The sequence below is a fragment of the Hippopotamus amphibius genome, chromosome 3, assembly GCF_030028045.1.
Source record: "Hippopotamus amphibius kiboko isolate mHipAmp2 chromosome 3, mHipAmp2.hap2, whole genome shotgun sequence".
In the NCBI taxonomy this organism is placed as follows: Eukaryota; Metazoa; Chordata; class Mammalia; order Artiodactyla; family Hippopotamidae; genus Hippopotamus; species Hippopotamus amphibius.
The window spans coordinates 125,550,026-125,569,952 of record NC_080188.1 but is presented as its reverse complement, the minus strand read 5'-3'; the positions used below and the strand labels follow the sequence as shown (position 1 = coordinate 125,569,952).

Here is a 19,927-nt window from a genome sequence, read left to right as displayed (position 1 = left end):
CTGAACAGGGTACAATTTCAACAAATAACAGAATGCTTTCCAAAAGAGAATTCACAGTAGGGGTTAGCACCTTTTTTTTTTTCCGAATTTGATTATTTAAAGATTTCTCATTATCACCTTAATTTGCATTTCCTTGCTTGGGACGTTAGTACCTTTCACGTTTTTTTGGCTCTTTGGATTTGCTCTTCTGAGACTTGCCTATTCAGTCTTTTGCTCATTTTCTCTTGTTTTTGTCTTTTTTCTAATTAGTTTTTAAGACTTTTTTGCATATTACAGATATTAGCTCTTTATCATATATATACGGCAAGTATATTTTCCTCTGTTGACTTTTATCGTAGGTTTATTACTTTCTTTGGTAATCAGGTATATTTTTTCTTTATATTTTGAGTTCCCTGTCTTCATAAAGTCTCTACCCCAAATGGCCCTGAAAATCTCCTAAATTGTATTGTGTCTGTTTTATTGTTTAGACTTAGGACTCTATGCCATTTACTGGCTAAATCTTTTCCTTACTGAACTGAAACACCAACTTTTTGGCATTTCTACCTATACAAAGGGAAGCTATTTCCACTCTATTCTGTCGCACTGATCTGTCTTTCCTACAGCAATATCACATTGTTTCATTACTGTCTTTTATATAGTGTGCATTATCTGGAGGTAAGCTCCTCCTCAACTTCGTTTACAAGTTTCCCCACTATTATCAGTATTTTATACGACTTAAAGATGATTTAATCAACCCCAACCTCGATGGGATTCTAATAAAAATGCACTACATATGTAAACTAATTTTGGAATTGACAACTTCATATTGCTTCCCACCTAAAATACGTATACCTCCATCGGCTCAGATATCGTTCTTAATCCTTCAACAAGCCTCTATTTTATAGCTTCCCCCCCACTTATTTTTTTCAAAAACAAGATGTCCCCAATTGTACACTGTAAATATATGCAGTTTACTGTATGTCAACTATATCTCAACAAAATTTTGCAACCAACGAACCAACTAACCAACCAGGAAGTCCCTTTTACCTGAGTCGTCAACGGATCTGGTTTACCCGCCGGCGTCAGCCCTTCCCCCATCCCTCGGTTCCGGGTTACCATGGGAATCGAGGATTGACGTCACCAAGGGCTTCCGCGCCGGACCCGAGAGTCGACAGTGAAGCCAGCAGCTGAGAGGCGGTTTTGCCCCATATACGCATGCGCGCTCGGGCTCCGCTCATCCCCGACCTTAAACCTCGTTAGGCCCGGGCTTTTCCGCCGCGACCTCTCGCTTAAACCCAGAGGAACTACTCCCCGGGGGAAGGGAGTAGAAAAAAAAATAAGAATCGAACCAACGACAGCCAATCCCATGACAATACGGCGCAACCGAGATTGATTGACTCCATCACCTCCAGCCAATGGAAGAGCGCTTGGCCCCCCTACGTCACAGAGTTTGCCCCACCCTATCCCCTCCTCTCTGGATTCCGAGCTCAGTTCGCGCAGTAACAAATGAAGTGCGCGCTGCGACACCTCCCAGCTGTCCGGGCTCAGCCGCCATTTCCTCGCCTGGCCTAACGGTCCGGCCAATCCCAGCGCGCATCGAGAAGGGCTCAGGCTCCGCCAATCGGAGGCCGTCGATTCCGACCCCCTTGCCTCGGCCCGACCCAATCCAGGTCCCGGCCCCGTCGCCCCCGGCCCGCCCCCGCGGAGCCCTCTCTCCTCCCTCTTTGTGCGTCTCGCGCCGCCACCGCCCGCTCGCCCGCCGCGTGAGAGGACGGGGTCCGCGCGCTCCGCGGCAGCAGCGTCGGGTCCCCTCCCGTCAGAAGATTCGCGAAGAAGAAACAGCCGCCGCCGCCGCCGAAAAGGAGCCGCTGGTGCCGGTCCCTGGGGGCGCCATGGCGACCGGAGCTAACGCCACGCCGCTGGGTAAGCTGGGCCCCCCCGGCCTCCCTCCCCTCCCCGGCCCCAAAGGGGGCTTCGAGCCGGGGCCATCGCCTGCCCCCGGCCCTGGGGCGGGGCTGCTGGTGTCCAGGCCGCCGCCCCCGCCCGTGGGCTCGGTGGGGGCCCTGACCGCGGCCTTCCCCTTCGCGGCGCTGCCGCCGCCGCCGCCGCCCCCGCCGCCGCCCCCCCCACCTCCCCAGCAGCCGCCGCCGCCCTCCCCGGGCTCCTCGTATCCGCCGCCGCCGCCGCCCCCTCCGCCGCCGCTCTACCAGCGCGTGTCGCCACCGCAGCCGCCGCCACCCCAGCCGCCGCGTCAGGACCAGCAGCCGGGCCCGGCCGGCGGCGGAGGAGGTGAGTCGGGCCGAGAGAGCGCGAGAGGCGCTGCGCGGATGGGCCCGGCCGGCTGAGGGGCGCGCGGCGGCGGCGACGGCGGCTGCACGCGGCAGGGGCGCGCGCGCGCACGGGGCGGCACGGGCGGAGGCGCCACGGGGCGCGCGGCCCGCTTCTCGGGCCTCGAGTGCGCACGCGCGTTAGGCGTTGGGGCCCGGCGGGAGGAAGTTTGTGGCGCGCAGGCGCAGTGTGGAGGCAGGGCTTTGCGGCCAGTCCAAAGGCCAAGGTGGGGGGGATCCCTTGTTGCTTTCCACCCCTGGTGTAGCGGAGAGATTTGGCGGGGGTCGAGTGGGTGGATGGGGTGCTGGGTGTGCAAATCTGGAGGGCGGGAAAGGGTCCACTGATGACGTGGAGCGTCCTCTTCCTGGTTGTAGAAGAGTCCTAAAGGGAGAAAAATACCAAGAGTAGCTCCTTCTACAATAAGGGAGGGTTTTCACTGCAGAGGCCCAAAGAGGTTGAAAGTCTTGAGCGGATGGTTGGGTCTGATTTTTAATTTTTATTTATTATTATTATTATTTTTTGGTGACATTTTTGGGGGGAAGAAATTCTGTTCGTTTCCTAATCTCCCTTTATCAACCTAAGAAGTGTGATATGCCTTCCCCTCTTGAGGCTTTTCCCCTGGGTTTGGCCCCTGAGAAAAACGCTTTTGTGTACCAAATGCTAGGGAGTTTCTGCCGGTGTACTGGGGAGGGAGGATTTGGCTACTGTTGGATAGTTGAACTTTTGATACATTCTTTAGACCCCAAGTGTCCAACTGGCCAGGAAAATTGAATGCTGATCCTGGCTAAACTTCTGAGGAAAAAAGTTACCTTGCTGAAGAAGCCAGTGTTTTTCGGCTAGTAACCAGAGGTTTAGTTGTGTTTTGGCCCCCTTTGACAGGTGACCGATGGGGTAGGAGGAGCCCGCAGGTCCCAATATTGCTTTATAGACTTGTCTGAATATTTAGTCTACTCTTAGTCTCCCCGGGACTGTTAAGGTGTTTATGGACAACCATGTAGTGTGTTATCTTCTCAATATTTTACTACTTGAAACTTTATGCTTTAAGATTTGTTACCTTGTTTATATACTTCACAGAATTTCTGTGGACAAAAATTATAAATTTGAAATGTTAACTTTTCTGACCCAGGTCCAGGTCCCCTTCTAGTGGCCATGTCTCTTGACTTCTCAGGTTTGTCTTCCATTCTTTGCCATTTCCGTTTTAGGTCAAGTTCGCAGTTTTACAGTCTGCTGAGGTTGTGTGTAGTATCTTAAGTATCCTACACTTCCTGTTGGTAGTTACTCTGCTGGTTTATATTTGCATCTGATGAACTTTTTCTCCTTTAGATTTCCCCAGCAAGAAGCGGAAGAGGAGCCGCTGGAACCAAGACACAATGGAACAGAAGACTGTGATTCCGGGAATGCCTACAGTTATCCCCCCTGGACTTACTCGGGAACAAGAAAGAGCTTATATAGGTAAATACACGTTCTGCACCCAAATGCATTTTCAGATTGTTACTATTCTGAGCAACATTTTATCTGTTGAAAGTTTGGAACTTTAAAGTTTTTTCTTTTTTTGAGAGGAGGTATGGTCAGGTGTACTTGCGACTTTGGTATAACCCATCAGTTTTTGCTTTGTGAGTCCTGCATTTGTAGCTCCTTGTTTTGGTCTGTTGGTAACAGCAGTGTTCTCCATGAGTGCCAGGAGGGTAAAGGGGCCCATTTAGTAAGAATAGTCCCCATTCCAGCACCCACCCCACCCTTTTCAGCTTCTGTTCATTGCCAGTTGATGAGGTGAGTGTTTCATGCCTCTCTGGACACGGCCCCAGTGGAGAACACTGCAGGTATTGTAAACCAAGTACCTTTTTCACAGCATGGCCTTTCACCATAATTTCATATTCCTCCCTTCCCTAAAATGTGGTCTTTTATTTTTTATAGGTACTTTCTGAAAGGGAAAAAAAAGCTCAGTTTAATCAAAACGTGGTTCTGAAAGTGTGTTTACAATGCACCCCTTTTTACCATGTTGTTGAATTTAACCTTTCCTTCAGCATCTTTTTTGGTTTGGTCTTTGGAGAGCTGTCTTAAAATGAAGGCTCTTGTGTTTACTACTAAAGAACTCTGCAGGGAAAGGGATACTGCTTGGATGTGGAATAATGAGGTGGTTAGGACAAAAGATCTTAACTGTTGGGAGGTTTTGAGAATTAAGAATGACTGTCCACAGTAGAAATGAAATTAACCTCAAAATTACCTTTTTTAAATACAAGGTTTTTAATGCAAGTTCTACCTTTATTTATGTACCTGTGCAGCTGTCTCAAAAAAGTTCACTTGATAAACATTTCTTACTAACCAAATAAACATCCCCTTTGGAGTAAGCCTCCTAGACCCATGAGGTTATGGCCTTCATGAATAAAAAACTTCAAGGCCGTTGTTGTTCTTGACGATCTTAATGTCTTGTTTCTAGACTGCTGAGAATTTTGAGGTGTTGGAATTGTCTATCTCCTTTTTACAGTACTAATAATTCTTCTTTCCCCCACTGTTAATCTACACCCACGCGTCCCTTTATGGCTCATATTTGACTGGTCTGGGTCTTGATAACCTTATGAAAGTGTCCCTAGTGGAGTGATAGCCCAGGAACACAAGCAGATGTAGAAAATGGGAAAAACAAACTCATTCTTTACGTCTCCAGCTTTCTTCCCTTGGAGGGAGTAAATGCTCTGGGCCCTAAGGGCTATTTATAGCTATAATCAAAGTAGAGAGAAGCAAAGCCTAGGCCAGTGTAGGTATCTGCTCCAAGGAAGATAGCAACCTTTTGATATAAGTGCCAGTAATTTCCTAAGATCAGATCCCACACCCCTACAGTCCAGTTAAGAGGACTGCCTACCTCCATGAAGGTGACTTTTACCGTGAGCTGTTGGGCTTAATACTTAACTGCCAAGTCAGAACTTTTCTGGCGTGAAAGAGCTTAGGGGCCCTGTGTGTCCTACTGCGTTCCTGTCTTTCATGGTACATACTGCCTTGTACTGAATGCCCCCAATATCTTCTCTTGATATTAATGTGGATTTTCATTTCTTCTGAATTTGAGTGTGTGATATAGCCCTGTGGAATGTATTTAAAGTTAGAAGGGTGTCTGGGGTTAGACATGCATTAATTCTTGGAGCCAACTCAACCTTAACCCAACCCAATAAGGCTTGTCCTTACTAGAAATATCTGCTTAGAATACTCAGATGCTACAAAGGTAAGAAACAGGTGGTCACTCAGCATACAGAAGAAAGTGACCTGGCTCTGCAGCTCCATTATCTTAAGAAATCAGCTGGGTAATATTTCCTTGGAGTCACTGAACTTTTGTGAAACCCTCATCTCTCTTTTTCACATACAGCCTCATTTGTCAAAGTCTGAGGGCCACACATACTCTCCTTGACCCACACTTTTCATCCTCTGCATCCCTACTTTTACTCCCCACATAAGGAGCAAGTCTAAAAACAGACTTCTTGCATCTTAGTGGCTGCTGGTTTATTAAGGTATATGGATTGCCATAAAATTTGAGTAAAAACAACAGGTATTGGGAGATCGTTACCAGTATGGGTCTGGTTTTACACAAAAAGTATGTACAAACTTACATGAGATTGTTGAATTGGTTTTTAAATGTCTTATTGAAGGAATTTTAAGCCTGGTATCAGTGAAAATGATCTTTGCTTAACTGGTGTTTTTCCTTGTCCCATGTTAATTGAGTCTCATTTTGGGTTATGTTTAATATTTAATGAAGGAAAAATAAACTCTTAAGAGTCTTGCACTCAGGAATGTAGTTTGGTGGGCACAGGGTATTGGTAATAATCTATGGTTTAGTTTTGGGTGCCAATTGTATAGCAAGCCTTGGTGGGGAGGGAGAGGTGAAACACCTCCTAATAATTGCTTTGATGTTAGCCTTAGTGAACAGTCTATACTGCTAACCCCTCTTCCAACAAATTGTTTGCTTCCTTAAGTGATAACCATTTTGAAGTGAAAGATACTTATAGATGTAAATGGACTCCTGCCAGTAGGTGGTTGGGGGTTTTTTGCCTCAATGTGTTCACTGATCAGTCGTCCCTTTCAAAGTCTCCGAGTTCTTCATGCTTATTGTTGAGATTTGAGATGTTTTTTGGTAACATTGTCTTTTTTCCATCCTTTTTTTTCTTTCCTAACCTGGTTTCTTCCAGTGCAACTGCAGATAGAAGACCTGACTCGTAAACTGCGCACAGGAGACCTGGGCATCCCCCCTAACCCTGAGGACAGGTTGGGAAACAGTTTTAACCAGCTGACAGTAACGCTTTTACCTTTTTCTCAATACGTTTTACTGGTGGCAACATGTTGTGTCAGTTCAATAAATCCTAGTAAGAAGACTGGTACTGTGACCATTCTGGGAACTAGAGTGTAAATTAGCAGTATATTTGGTCAGTCATGAGTTAGAAAATTGGAATGAAATTTAATTACTAGCAGAGTCAAAAGTTACAGGAAAACGGACAACTGGTTTTAATTGGTAAGCATGTAGAGTTTATCCTGATTTACCCACCGGTAGGGACAGTGAGGTGGCCCATTAACCAGCCATTTCAGTACCTGTTTTGGCTGAAAGCCCAGGTGTAAAGTGTTCCTCACAGGTGCTACACAATGTAGGGAATGAGTATTTTTGAGGATCGTTGAATCTGGGCAGGCCAGAAACTCAGTCTGGCCAGCTCACTGCTGCAGTCTCCTGCTCATGGTTTTGACATGGTTTTAAAATAGACAAGATTCTAACCAGCTTCCTTCACTGCCAGTTAATTTTCAGCCTTGGCCATTGCCTGGAGTGTTGGGAGGGGCCAGAATACTCTGACCTGTTTTGGGAAGGCAGGCAAGCAACCAACCCTAAATTATTATTATTTTTTTAAAGGGAGTGTGGTCCTCAAACAGCTGTGGTCATGTCATTTCAGTTTATAGTTTCTCTCACCTCTGAAAAGTAAAAATAAAAAATCTGAGGGAAATACTTTTTTCAACAGGAATTTTACTGGCAGGCTGATATTTGAACAGCTAAAATCTGGTCCATTTAATAGAAGGGCCATATGCCTCCCTATCAGTGAAATTTCTCCTAGTGCATGCAGCAATAGTTGGAAACACTTTGCTTTAAAAACTAGTGTTTTTGGCTTTTGTTACCCACTTTAATAACTTCTTAAATCAGGAAGATGATGTAATGGTTTTAGAAGCCACTCACTATAACATCTTTCTGCTGCCCTTTGTCAGGAAACAAATTAACTTATTTCTCCATATTGACGCTTTTAATTTTACTTAATTAAATTTATTTTTTCACCTGTAGATTTTGGTTGGAGGGTTGTGTTACGTTTTACATTTTGCCTTTTTTTTCTTTTTCTTTTTTTTCAAAGATTTGCATTATAGGTCGTAGACCACAACTGTTTAGCGCCTTTTTGGCCTTTTTCCCTTTAATAACATGTCTACAGGTTACCAGGCAATACCTCAAAAAGTTGAATTTTTAACAAACCTTTGCTTTCTGGAGAATTTGGATTAGAAAGTAGAGGATCTAAAATACAATGCCTATTCAAAGTGAAGAAGTTGGGCCAATCTGACCTCTAGAATGTTGGCTTTTGCCTTTCACTTCTACAGTTTGGAAAGAGGTACACTGTTGTGGGGCCTTTAAATGGCCAATTTGGTACTGGTAAAACTTCTTTTGATGATTAGTGAGAAATGCTTAATTCTAGACAGGTATGAATGAGGTGGGAATTAGAAATGTCAAGCACATTAGAAATAAAACCAGAACAGTTTTTTTTTCTCCCTTGTGTTCAGTTTGAAAGAGGCCCTAATTAATGCCTTGTGGTTTTGCTGTGAAAGAACCCAGGTTGGAGGGAAATGCCATGAGTTTCTTACTTAAGATCATTTCTTAAGAAGGTGTATTCTCAATATGAAGCCACTTTATGCCATTTTGATGTTGCTCAAGTTGCACAGTTAAGAATGTTTTAAAATCTTTTATAGACTTAAATGTATAAGATGATAGTCTAATGAGCTGGGGTATGTTTGTTTTTCTTCACTATTATTGGATTGTGCTAACAGTTTATACAAATGCTAGAAACGGAGGTGTCATTTAGCCGTCATTAGCAATGAACAAACCTGACCTTTTATTCCATCGTGTGTGTAACGTGGTATGACATGGTTCCCTTTAGGCTGAAGACAGTGGGAGCAGCCGAGTTCAGTCCTTGCTCTCCAACTAGGCAAGGTTCTCTCAACTAAACCAAGGGTATAGGAGTCTTAACTACTTTCAGGATGTTTTTAAAATAACCTGATCCACATGGTCTCTTCCCTTCTTGCAGCTGCTACTAAATTTTCATTCAGATTATCAAGCTATGGTCCTTTTTGTAATCTTAACTCAGAATTCTAGGAGTGTAACTTCTCTTTTTTTTTTATTACCGCAAAATCCAGCTGTGGTAAACTCACCATTTTATCATTACTATTTTTTACTTGTAGCAACAGCATTTTACTCCTTAAAAAAAAGAGGGAGAGAAAATCTGCTTTCTGGACTTGTAAACTCTGGTGGAGAATCGTAGGTTTTCCCCTTGCTGTTTGCAGGTTCAGACCCTAGACAAGTACTTGACCAAATCTGCATTCGCAGCCTCTCACAGAAGCTGCTTTAGCAATTTAACGGTTTTCTCTACCCAGACTCCCCAACATCGAACAGCCAGAAAACAGGTTGACTCCTGGGCCTTGGACACAGCCAGCCAGGCCATTGAAGGAAAAGCAGAGACGAAGCCTTGAACCATCTCTCTCCATTGTGGGGGCCAAGTAGCTGCAGTAGCCTTGTGTCCCAGTTGTATTGGGTTAAAGAGCTCATACTTACTATGCGGTAGGGGTACAGACTCTCTTCCTGATAGGACATGAGCTCTGCAAGAGTTAACATTTAACCTAAACTTGGGGTTTCCGTGGTTCATGAAGTTGTAATGTTAATTTTTTTTCAAATGAAAGAAAATTCATATTTGGCAAGAAGACTCCAGAGGATGATACTGTCCTTGCCATTTACAGTCTAGAGATTTTCCCCCAGGACAGACTTTTTTTCCCTCTCATCACTTTTAGAAGCACAACCACTTTTTTCTTTCTCACACACACCCCAGTCCCCCTAATGCTAAGCCAGCTTGCACCTCCCCATTCCTTATGATCTTGAATAGCACACGTTATGGTCGGTTCCTCCGAAGAGTGTTGTGTTAGGGTCTAAGAGGCAGAGGGGCTGGGGAAGACTTATTTTAGCCCATTTGAGAATGAGAGGAAAGTGAAGGCAGAGCAGTAATGGTGGTCTGTTTCCCACAGGTCCCCTTCCCCTGAGCCCATCTACAATAGCGAGGGGAAGCGGCTGAACACTCGCGAGTTCCGTACGCGCAAAAAGCTTGAAGAGGAGCGGCATAACCTCATCACGGAAATGGTTGCCCTCAACCCTGATTTCAAGCCACCTGCAGATTACAAGTAAGTGGGGGGCAGGGTAATCTGGGGCAAGGATACCTGCGGATTAGGTGCAGTCTGGTAGAGCAATTTTGGTACTAACCTTTTATTCAATGCCCCCAATCATCTGTAATTAACACGTAGTGCCAAGAAGAGCTATTGATGATCTATGTCACTTCAGAAGTGTGCAGAGTCTGAGTCTTTTCTTTTTTAGACCTCCAGCGACGCGTGTGAGCGATAAAGTAATGATTCCACAAGATGAGTATCCAGAAATCAACTTTGTGGGGCTGCTAATTGGGCCCAGGTGAGTAGCTACTATTCTGTGGAATATAGAATTTCTAAGGACCCGTGAGATGTGTTTGTCTTGTGCCTAATGGGCTGCCATTGGTGGCTCACCTTCCTGTTTTTGGTTGGATGTTCACTTTGGCTGAGTGTATGCCTTTTTGTGAGAAAATCTCTTTGACTTCCCCACTTCACCACAGTGAAGTCAAATCTTAAGGATTGTTGTGGCTGTGACCTTAACTTAGAGGTCATGAAGCTCTTGGTGGGAAAATCCCATTCTCTGCACTCACGGTTTCCTGCCAGTGCCCAGCAGGCGACTCTGGTGTGTGAATTTGCACGTCAGGTATGACAACGCTCTTTCCTGCCTTTGATAGAGGGAACACCTTGAAGAACATAGAGAAGGAGTGCAATGCCAAAATCATGATCCGGGGGAAAGGCTCTGTGAAAGAAGGGAAAGTCGGGCGCAAAGATGGCCAGATGCTTCCAGGAGAAGATGAGCCCCTTCATGCCCTGGTTACTGCCAATACCATGGAGAATGTGAAGAAAGCAGTGGAACAGGTGAGGGAGTAGGACAGAAAGGAAGCCTGTAGCTAGAAATCTAGGTGGTAGTCCTAGGACTTATGTATCTTTGCCCGTTGCCTCTCCACCAGATAAGAAACATTCTGAAGCAGGGTATTGAGACCCCTGAGGACCAGAATGATCTACGGAAGATGCAGCTTCGAGAGTTGGCTCGCTTGAATGGGACCCTTCGGGAAGATGATAACAGGTGTGTATGTGAAGGGTTTAGAGGGGAGTGCACAGAAACCCGAAGGACCTATGGAAGAAGGGTGATTGGCCGTAGCCCTTGAGGTGACTTTTTTCTCTCTACAGGATCTTAAGACCCTGGCAGAGCTCGGAGACCCGCAGCATTACCAATACAACAGTGTGTACCAAGTGTGGAGGGGCTGGCCACATTGCTTCCGATTGCAAATTCCAAAGGTGAGGATTTCCTGGTAGCCTGTGGTGTACAGGACAGCTGCTATTAACCTACAGACCCAAGAGAAGCTTCCTTTCTGTGCATGTGGTCTGTAATGGTGTGATTTAAAGCCCAGGATGATTAGAAACAGCCGATGCAGAACATCCTTATTTTATTGCGTATCTTGAGCCCAGGGAAACTGGAAACTTCCTTTCTGGGTATAGGTGTTTTCATTGTGGCTCAGTATTAACTGCTGTTTGTTGCTTAAGATTGGTATAAGAAGACAGCAATCTATGTTTTGACCAGTTGCAAACCAGCACTTGAAAGCAACATTTTTCTACTTTTGGTGGCAAATATAAAAAGCTTTATTAAGTGGAAGTTCTGGCAGTTGTTCCGGTATTGCGTAGATTTTCCTTCCCTGAGACCTGAATGTAGAAATTGATGATACTTGCTGTGTAGAAATTGATGATACTCCCTGTTTGGGAAGACCTACACTTCCCTGGCTGGCCTGGTTGGTTATGGGCTGGTGCTTCCTGTTTCCTCTGTTCTTGTCCCAGGGGGTCTCTGCTGTGGCAGAGGTGCGGGTGGTAATCCCAGGTGCAGAGCTGGGCCTGGAACTGAAGAGTTGATGATACTGTTTTGAGGAAGGGGTTAGAAAGGGTGACTAAATTCCTCAGAACTTTCTTTGTGTAAATTCCTCACAGTAAAGGTTTCCTTCTTAACGAGTTCTTTTCCCCTTCTCTGTGTCCCCCACCCCACTTTCAGGCCTGGTGACCCCCAGTCAGCTCAGGATAAAGCACGGATGGATAAAGAATACTTGTCCCTCATGGCTGAACTGGGGGAGGCACCTGTGCCCGCATCTGTGGGCTCCACCTCTGGGCCTGCCACCACACCCCTGGCCAGTGCGCCTAGGCCTGCTGCTCCCGCCAACAACCCACCTCCACCGGTGAGCTTCACGGGCTGGTTCTCACAGCCTGGCCCCCCTTGTCTTCCTGAGAGACTGGGGCACGTGGCCAGGTGGTTTGGGTAGAACAGGTGGATGTGGCCGGCAACATTGTTCTTTCGGGACGTCAAGAATGTTTGGGGACCTCTCAGCTTGGGGAAGATCTTGTACTTGTGTCCTGGTCCTGTGGCATAGCCGAAAGAACAGTGTTGCCACCAGGGGGAGCAGGCAGGGACGCTGGCGGGAAATGCTCTCACCGTAGTCTCTTATGTCCACTACCCAGAGCCGCCCGCCCTGGATGAATTCTGGCCCGTCAGAGAGTCGGCCCTACCATGGCATGCACGGAGGTGGTCCTGGTGGGCCCGGAGGTGGCCCCCACAGCTTCCCACACCCGTTACCCAGCCTGACAGGTGGGCACGGTGGACATCCCATGCAGCACAACCCCAATGGACCCCCACCCCCTTGGATGCAGCCGCCGCCACCACCAATGAACCAGGGCCCCCACCCACCTGGGCACCATGGCCCTCCTCCAATGGGTAAGTAAGTGTCAGACCAGAAACCTTGGGGCTTTGGGATAAGCAGGGGTTTACATCAGGTCACTGCACACTGAGGGTAGGTCTCAGAGTGGTCGGGTATTGGTGCTGAGTCTCTTGCCAAGGCTTGGGCTCCAGGGCAGGAACAAGGCTCCATCCTGGTTCAGGAAGGGATTTGTGTGTGGAGTAGGCACAAGCCCACCTCTTAGAGGTGGTGTTCCAGAACTGCTCTCGTAAGGGTAGCGATGGCAAGCTGTGCGACTAAGCTGTTGGTGGGGGCATCGTCTTCCCTGGGCAGTTCCCATGTCCTGCTAAGTCCCTGCTCTTTCCTTCCATCAAGATCAGTACCTGGGAAGTACGCCTGTGGGCTCTGGGGTCTATCGCCTGCATCAAGGAAAAGGTAATGGAGCCTGGTCGTTTGCTCCCTTTGGGGTGTCGCCTGCCTGGGCCTGGGAGGGAGTGGGGGCTCTGCCACAACCCCTCCTCTGCCCCGGGGCCTCACCCTCGCCCCCCCGCTGCCTGCAGGCATGATGCCGCCGCCGCCTATGGGCATGATGCCGCCGCCGCCGCCGCCGCCCAGTGGGCAGCCGCCCCCGCCCTCTGGCCCTCTGCCCCCGTGGCAGCAGCAGCAGCAGCAGCCTCCGCCGCCCCCTCCACCCAGCAGCAGTATGGCTTCCAGTACCCCCTTGCCATGGCAGCAAAGTGAGTGGCATATTTTGGGCTTGTGGGGGTGGGTGGGATTGGTGGGGTGGGGCTGAGAGGAATGAGAGACCCTCACAGCTCAGACAGGCAGGCACACACCTTGGGGTGAGACTCTGGTCTCTGCTGTGGGGTAAACAGAAAGGGCCTCGTGGCCCCTGGGGTTCTTGGGGAGGAGAGCTGATGTTTGGCGTGGTTGTGTCTGGGAGAGGTTTGCGGGGGCCTGGAGGGAAGCCCGCCATCATAGGTAGGGTGCCGGAAGTCCAGGCTCTCCGCGAGGGAGCTGCTGGCCGGCCCGAGCCTATGCGTTAGGCCCGGGTTGGGGGTGGTGTATGCATGCTCTGGAGAGGGTTGTGACTGGGGCTGGAGAGACTGCAGGGAGGGGACCGGAGAGTAGCTGTGGCCTTGAGGTTGAATGTGCCGTTCGGTGGTGGCGGCGGATGGGCGGAGGGATGTCAGAGCCGGTTCTTGTGTCTGGTGCCTTCCCTTCAGCCCTTCCAGGGGCATTGGTGACAAAGGGCTTACTCCGTTAAGCCTAGAGACCTCGAGGCTGACCCCAGGGTAGTCCTGCCCACCCCTCCACCCCCCATCGCCAGGACAGCCCCGCCCGCCCGCCCCCCACCACCGTACCGCATGCCAAGCAAGGAGCAGGCATCCCTCGCCCCCCCATCCCAAGGCAGCAGCCGCAGAGAGCCGCGGTGTGCCCCCGCGCGTGTGACCTTGGGCTTCTTTACCACCCCAGATACGACGACTACCACCACGAGCGCTGGCACAGGGTCCATCCCGCCATGGCAACAGCAGCAGGCGGCTGCCGCAGCTTCTCCAGGAGCCCCTCAGATGCAAGGCAACCCCACTATGGTGCCCCTGCCCCCAGGGGTCCAGCCGCCTCTGCCGCCCGGGGCCCCTCCCCCTCCGCCGCCTCCGCCGCCTGGTTCCGGCATGATGTATGCCCCACCCCCTCCTCCTCCGCCTCCCATGGACCCTTCTAACTTTGTCACCATGATGGGCATGGGGGTGGCGGGCATGCCACCCTTCGGGATGCCTCCAGCTCCCCCACCGCCTCCACCACAGAACTAGACTCGGTTTTTTAAGAAAATATATATTATATAGAGAGAGAATTGGTCTCGTTTAAACACACGCCGAACCTCACCATATGGAGCCAGACATTGGGACGCACGCGTGTGGTTGTGTGCACGCATGTGTGTGTGTGCACGCACCGGGCTGGGCCAAGCGACTGAGGACTCGCTTGGGAACGGGCAGGCGGTAGTAGGGGCGCCGGCTTGGGCTCTCCTGGCGCCCCGTAGCATCGAGTGTCTTCTTTGTCTTCTTTCTCTCCTCACCCAAATCCCTTTGCCTCTCCCCAAACCGGGCCGCCAGGATCCCTCCCCGCGGCGGCGATGGCCCGAGCCATGAGAGTGAGGACTTTCCGCGCCCATTGGTGACCCTTCCAGGCAGACAGCCTCAGCAGCGCCCCTGGTGGACAGGATGGTTCGGCAAAGCAGCCTGAGTTATTTTTATGGACGGAATCGCAACACGCTGGCTCCATATTGTGAAATTTTTATTAATTTTTTCTTTTTCCTTTGTTATTTCCTTATCTCTTCCTTTCTTCAGACTCCGTCCAAGGAGATGCTCTCCCCGGTCTTCTGCTGCAATTAGATTCCTTTCCCTTTTCTCATTCCTCATTCTTCTCTTTCTAAGGAGAGAGGAGCACATGGTTTTTAGGCAAAGGCTTTTGGCCATCAGTGTCGGGTTAGTGGGGGGTTTCCTTTGGTTCTAAGATTTTTCAGGGTGCCATAGTCACCCTGAGATTTCTTTCCCTTAATTTTAAGTGTGGGGTTTTGTTTCTGCCGCCCTTGTAGAGTAGTGGGTTAAACCCCCAGGTCCAGGGTCCATATCCATCCGGGCAGCCCTGCCAGCGGTAGGTGGGGCCGCCTAAGCCACCTTGGGCTGGTCTGCCAGCCTAGAGAGCCCTTTCCATGCTCCCTGAGCACCTAAGCTGCCTCAGATTCCATTTGTTCCTCTCCTTCCTGGAAAGCTTCCTTTTAAAATTTATTTTAGTCCCAAACGTCTGAATGTTTTGCAGTGTCTAGGGGTTTGAGCCCCTTGTTTTCGTTCTGCTTCCTTTTTTTCCTCTTTCCCTCTTCATGGAGTGATTATGTTGACGATAATGTATAATGCGCGTTCTCTTCACTGGTTTATCTGCAGAAATTTCTCTGGGCCTTTTTTTTTTTTTTTTTTTTTTTTTGGTGTATGATTCAACACTGCGTTAAAGGGGGATGTTCCATTGAATAAAAGAGCAGTGTGGTTTTCTGGGTGTGTTTCTTTTCTTTTAAACCCACTTTGCCACCATCAGCACCAGTTACCTGTGTTTAGCACCTGGCCCCACTTGTTCCTTTCTCCCTGGAGAGCTGCTTGGACCCTTTATTAAGGAAGCCTCCTGTCTACCTCCTGTGCAGTTTTGCTGGGGGAGGCTGGTGTGTGGGCGGCCCCACCGTTTCCCCCTTGTTTACTAGTTCATGGCTGAGAACCAGATTCCCCCATCCCTGGTCTCTGTCTTTTTGAAGGTCTTTCCCTGGGGCTCGGACCCCCACGTTGGATGAGCTCCAGTTGTGATTTGTGCCTGGAAGCTGCCTCCTGACTGGGGTTCTGGGCCTAGGGAGGCAGCAGCACTAAAGGTCAAGCCAACGAATCCTGCCTGTCAGGCTCAGAGCTGCTAAAATTAAAACCGCCAAGTGGCTTTTTCTTCCTCTGCTGGTGACGTGCAGCCTGCCAGCACTCCAGGCTTCAGGAAGAGGTGGGGGCAAGGAGAAGGGGCCCTACCTTGTGCTTCGTAAGCACTTTGCAGAGGGTCTCAGGCTGTTTTGTTCTTTCGTTTGTGGGATAGTGGACAGGGCCCATCGTGGCACCAGAAAAATCTACCTCAGGACTTCATGGAGCAGCGAGGTTCTTGTTCAGCTGCTGCTGCTTTGCTGCTGTTCCCGTGTGGAGAGCTGCACTGGGGCCTCCCCTTTCCCACTGCTTTTCCTTCCTTTGGGGAGGCTGAGGGACAGCAAGCTCCTGCTGTCCACGGCACCTGGCCAGTGGGGACAACACTGGCCTGGGCTGCTTTCCAGCTTCAAGCTGGGGCTGGCTGCTGCTGTTGATCCGGAGTCGGGCCTGCGTGTCTGGGCCCTGTCCAGGATGCCTGTGCTTCTTTGCTGTAGGCCTGCAGGGGTTAATGAAGCCTCAGAAGCCAGACCTGTTCACTGGGTCTCCCTAAGCAAGCCCTAAACTTTGGTTGACTGAAAGGGAGAGGGAAGATCTTTTCTCTTTGTCCTTAGCTGACAGAATAGGGGCAGGGCCTGGGGCCTGGCAACCCTCTTTGACCTTGGCTTCACCTCATGGCTTCCCCCACAAGCTTGGTTTCCCTGGTGGGCTCATTGGGCGGTTAATTAGCTCTTTGAAGCTCTGGAAGAGGCAAAGTGGCGCTATGTGGGTTTTAGAAATAAAATCAATAAATGACTTAACCACAGCCCAGCTATCTCCTCCGTCTCTCTCCCCTGGGGCCAGCTCCGTTCCTGTGCTCACTCCTTCTCTACTCCCTGCCGTCAGCTTTTGTTAAGGTTTTGGAGAGTAACAAAGTGGCTGACCGAGGCATCCGTCTCGGCCTTTCTCCGAGCAGCTCAAGGCCCCCAAAATGGAAGAGAGACAGCAGGAAGGCTTGGCCCTCAGAACCGCAGCAAGCACCTGCCTTTGTGGCGGAACCAGATGAGAAGTGCATTCCCACCTGCCTTGGACACCTAGGGTAGAGAAAAGCCCTCTACTTGACCCTGTTTCTGTTCTGCTGCAGCAGCAGTGTCTCCCCACCCCCCCAAAGCTAGGTTGGGGAAAGGAATGTTGGTTGGGAAAGGTCACTGTTAGGGCTCTGTTACTGAGACCCAGCCAAGGGCTCTGGAGAAACCCAAGATTGGCCCCAGGAAGGAGGCAGGATTTCTGATTAGAAACCTAGTCAGACATAAACAACCTTGAGTTACTTCAGATGTCTGTTTAGAAGCCTAGTTGGACATAAACAACAGAGTTCAGGTTGGGAAAGTGTGCTTTCAGGGTTCTTAAAAATCTACACACGACATTAATAGGGAATGCAAAGGGGAAACAGGTCAGTTTCAGCCTTAAAGTTTCCATCATGCTGGTCCAGGGCAAGCAAAATAAAGGAGGGGCTCCTGAGGTGACATCACCCCTGGAGAAGACTGGAAAGTTTGAGTGGGTGCCACTGACACAACATAGGCCAAGAGAACCCACAAGAAAGGTAGTTGGAGAGGGACTACGTTGGTGGCACAGTGGAAAAGACTGCGCTCCCTTGCAGGGGCCCCGGGTTCAATCCCTGGACAGGGAACTAGATCCCACCTGCATGCCAGAACTGAGGAGCCTGCCTGTTGCAACTAAGACCCAGCACAACCAAATGTTTTTTAAAAAGGGAAAAAAATAGGTAGTTGGAAAAACCAGTCCAAAGTACACTTGTTTTCCAACAGAAACAGGATGTGTCCCAGTTCAAGTGCCTTGAGTGCAGGGGCAGGGTGAGCACTGGGTTGATGAGCAGCGAGAGGGGTGGGGATTGAGTTGTCCTGGGGAGCGGGGTAAGAAGATAGGAATGCTCTCTTTGGAGCCAGTCCTTAATGGCAGGAAAATTGGGTCAATGCAAAGGTTTGTGTGGCCAAAGCACACAGCCACAGTTGGGGCGTGAGGTGACAGCGGGGGTAATTGGCGCGCTGCCTTGTCGACAGCTGTGAGCCAAGGAGCCTCTGAGCTCTGCCTGGACCTCCACGAGGAACCACAGGCCAGGTGGCCTGAGATGCTGGTCAAGCCCAGAGGCCAGGTGCTTGGTGGAGGGTGGGGTGAACTTCCCCAGAGGCACAGCCCAGGTGGAAAGGCTGAGGATGAGAGCGGTGAGACCTGAGAGACACCAAGCATTCTTTTGGAATACAAGGTGTAAAAGTCTTTTAAAATGCAAAAAAGTTTTAAGAGAAAGTTGTTTATGTTCTCACAACATCTGTGCAGATGTGTTCTGGTGTTCTCTTCCTGGACTTCTTTCTCTGCTTTGAAGCACGCAATATGGAAGACCAGTCCAGACGCTATTTGGGAGCAGGGGCAGAGCAGGGCTTGGCCTTCTGGAAGGCTTAGAGTTTGGCCCCCATGCTCAGCTGGTAATTCCAGGGCTGGGTCTGCTGTGGCTCAAAAAGTCCTCAGAAACAGCTTGGCCTTCCTTGAACTAGACTCAGTGGCATCCTGCAGCTGTCCAGGCCTCTGACCTGCTTCCTTGGCCCTCAGACCAGAACACCCAGTTCTCCCCTTGCACCAGCCCACTGCCCGGGGAAGCCCAGGCATCCTTTGAAGTAGCATCAGGCCCTGGACTCCTTTTGCTCCAAAGTCTGCCTCCACAAGACTGAGAGGAAGCAGGGATTTATATTCTCATTTGAAAGTGTACATTTGGTTGAAGGAATTCAAGGCTCAGAAAAATAAAGCAACCAGCCTAAGTTCACACAGCAAATCAGGGCAGGGGCCAGGACACCAGCAGTGAATTGCGGGCAGCCAAAGCCTCAGCAGGAAGGGTCTGTAGCTGCCAGGCCATGAGGAGGAATGTTGTAACATTCCCCGGGTACAGCGGCTCCCTTTTTATAGGTGAAGTCACATTTGTGAACCTGGTGCACTAAATCCTGGCCTATTGCATGGCCCCTGGTGGGAGAAATGAGTGGGAGAAGGCCTTCATTCACTCACCTGGCAGCTGCATCATGGGGGGACCTAGTACCATTGGCCACTGTGCACGTGTGTGTGTCTGTGTGTAGGGGGTGCTTCAGTTCTACCCCTGTGGGCCACAGGACTACAGTTCCCAGGGGCCCCTGCTCCAGGCTGGTGGCCCCTATCCAAAGTTGGCCTGTAATCTGACCCTCTCTCTCTAAAGGTCATTTCAGAGCTCCTTGAGGGACAGCAACAGGGGGAGCTCAGAGTGGCTCGACTTTGGTGGGGGATGGGGTGGGGGCAGTGGCCCTGCTGCAGGCGACCTCCCCGTACCACCCCCTGGAGTCCAGGGTCCTTGTCCCCCTTCTCTCAGCCACCCAGTGTACTCTGCCAGCTGCACTTCTGTTCAGGGCACTCTGATGTCCAGCACTTGGGCCTTCAGCCTGTGGGGAGTCCTGGCGCCTCTTGTCACAACATGTGTCCTCCCCACCCGAGTGCAGGGCCACCATGGGAGCTTGACCAGAGGGCATCCCGCCTATGGTTTGCAGCCTCGTGTGTGAAGGTCTAGAACTGAAGCCAAGTTGCTCTGCTGGAGGCTGGGCCTCCTAACACCTGTCCTCCTTGACAGCCCCCTTGGCCTCTCCAAGAAGCCCTGATGGAGGGCCCACAAGCAGGCCCCGTCCTTCATCTATAACCCGGGAGAGGGGCCCAGATCAGGGTAACCTCAGCCAAAGTCACAGCCCAGAGGCCCCAGTCAAGCCTCAGGCCTCTCAGGCCAGCCCTCTGCCTGCTGCATCTTGTCTCTGAACCTGCAAAAGGCAGGGATGGGGACAGAAGACCCCAGTGTGTGAGGCCTGGAGGAACTGGGTCAGCATAAGCGCTTCGAACGAGTCAGGCCAGCCCTGGCCAGGCCCCTTGTGCAGGTTGGCCCTGCCCTCCCTGCCCCTCCTCTTCTCCCCTCACCCCAAAATAGTTCCCTGAGCTGCCAGGCCAAGACCCTCCCATCAAGGGAGGAGGCGGGGCACGCTGCCTGGAGCCGGGCTTTAAAGCACCAGCCAGCTGGGGATCTCCACTCCC

At 50.1% G+C, this 19,927-nt stretch overlaps 1 protein-coding gene across 12 annotated transcripts; it reads left to right on the top strand.

The window, feature by feature from the left end:
* The first annotated feature begins 1,471 nt into the window (after positions 1-1,471).
* SF1 (splicing factor 1) lies at positions 1,472-15,448 on the top strand. Of its 12 annotated transcripts, none has more exons than XM_057726362.1 (14): positions 1,472-1,902; positions 3,631-3,759; positions 6,477-6,552; positions 9,598-9,750; positions 9,941-10,030; positions 10,383-10,566; positions 10,659-10,774; positions 10,879-10,986; positions 11,729-11,909; positions 12,169-12,442; positions 12,780-12,839; positions 12,965-13,141; positions 13,881-14,082; positions 14,516-15,448. In XM_057726362.1, exons 1-14 carry the CDS (start codon positions 1,872-1,874, stop codon positions 14,643-14,645), a joined length of 1,911 nt encoding a protein of 636 aa, XP_057582345.1. In that variant the 5' UTR covers positions 1,472-1,871; the 3' UTR covers positions 14,646-15,448. The 12 variants fall into 12 exon arrangements, with proteins under 12 accessions (XP_057582345.1, XP_057582339.1, XP_057582342.1 ...); XM_057726356.1 differs by having other exon boundaries at positions 1,472-2,268; XM_057726359.1 differs by having other exon boundaries at positions 12,190-12,442; positions 12,756-12,839; positions 13,881-15,448.
* The last annotated feature ends 4,479 nt before the right edge of the window (positions 15,449-19,927 follow it).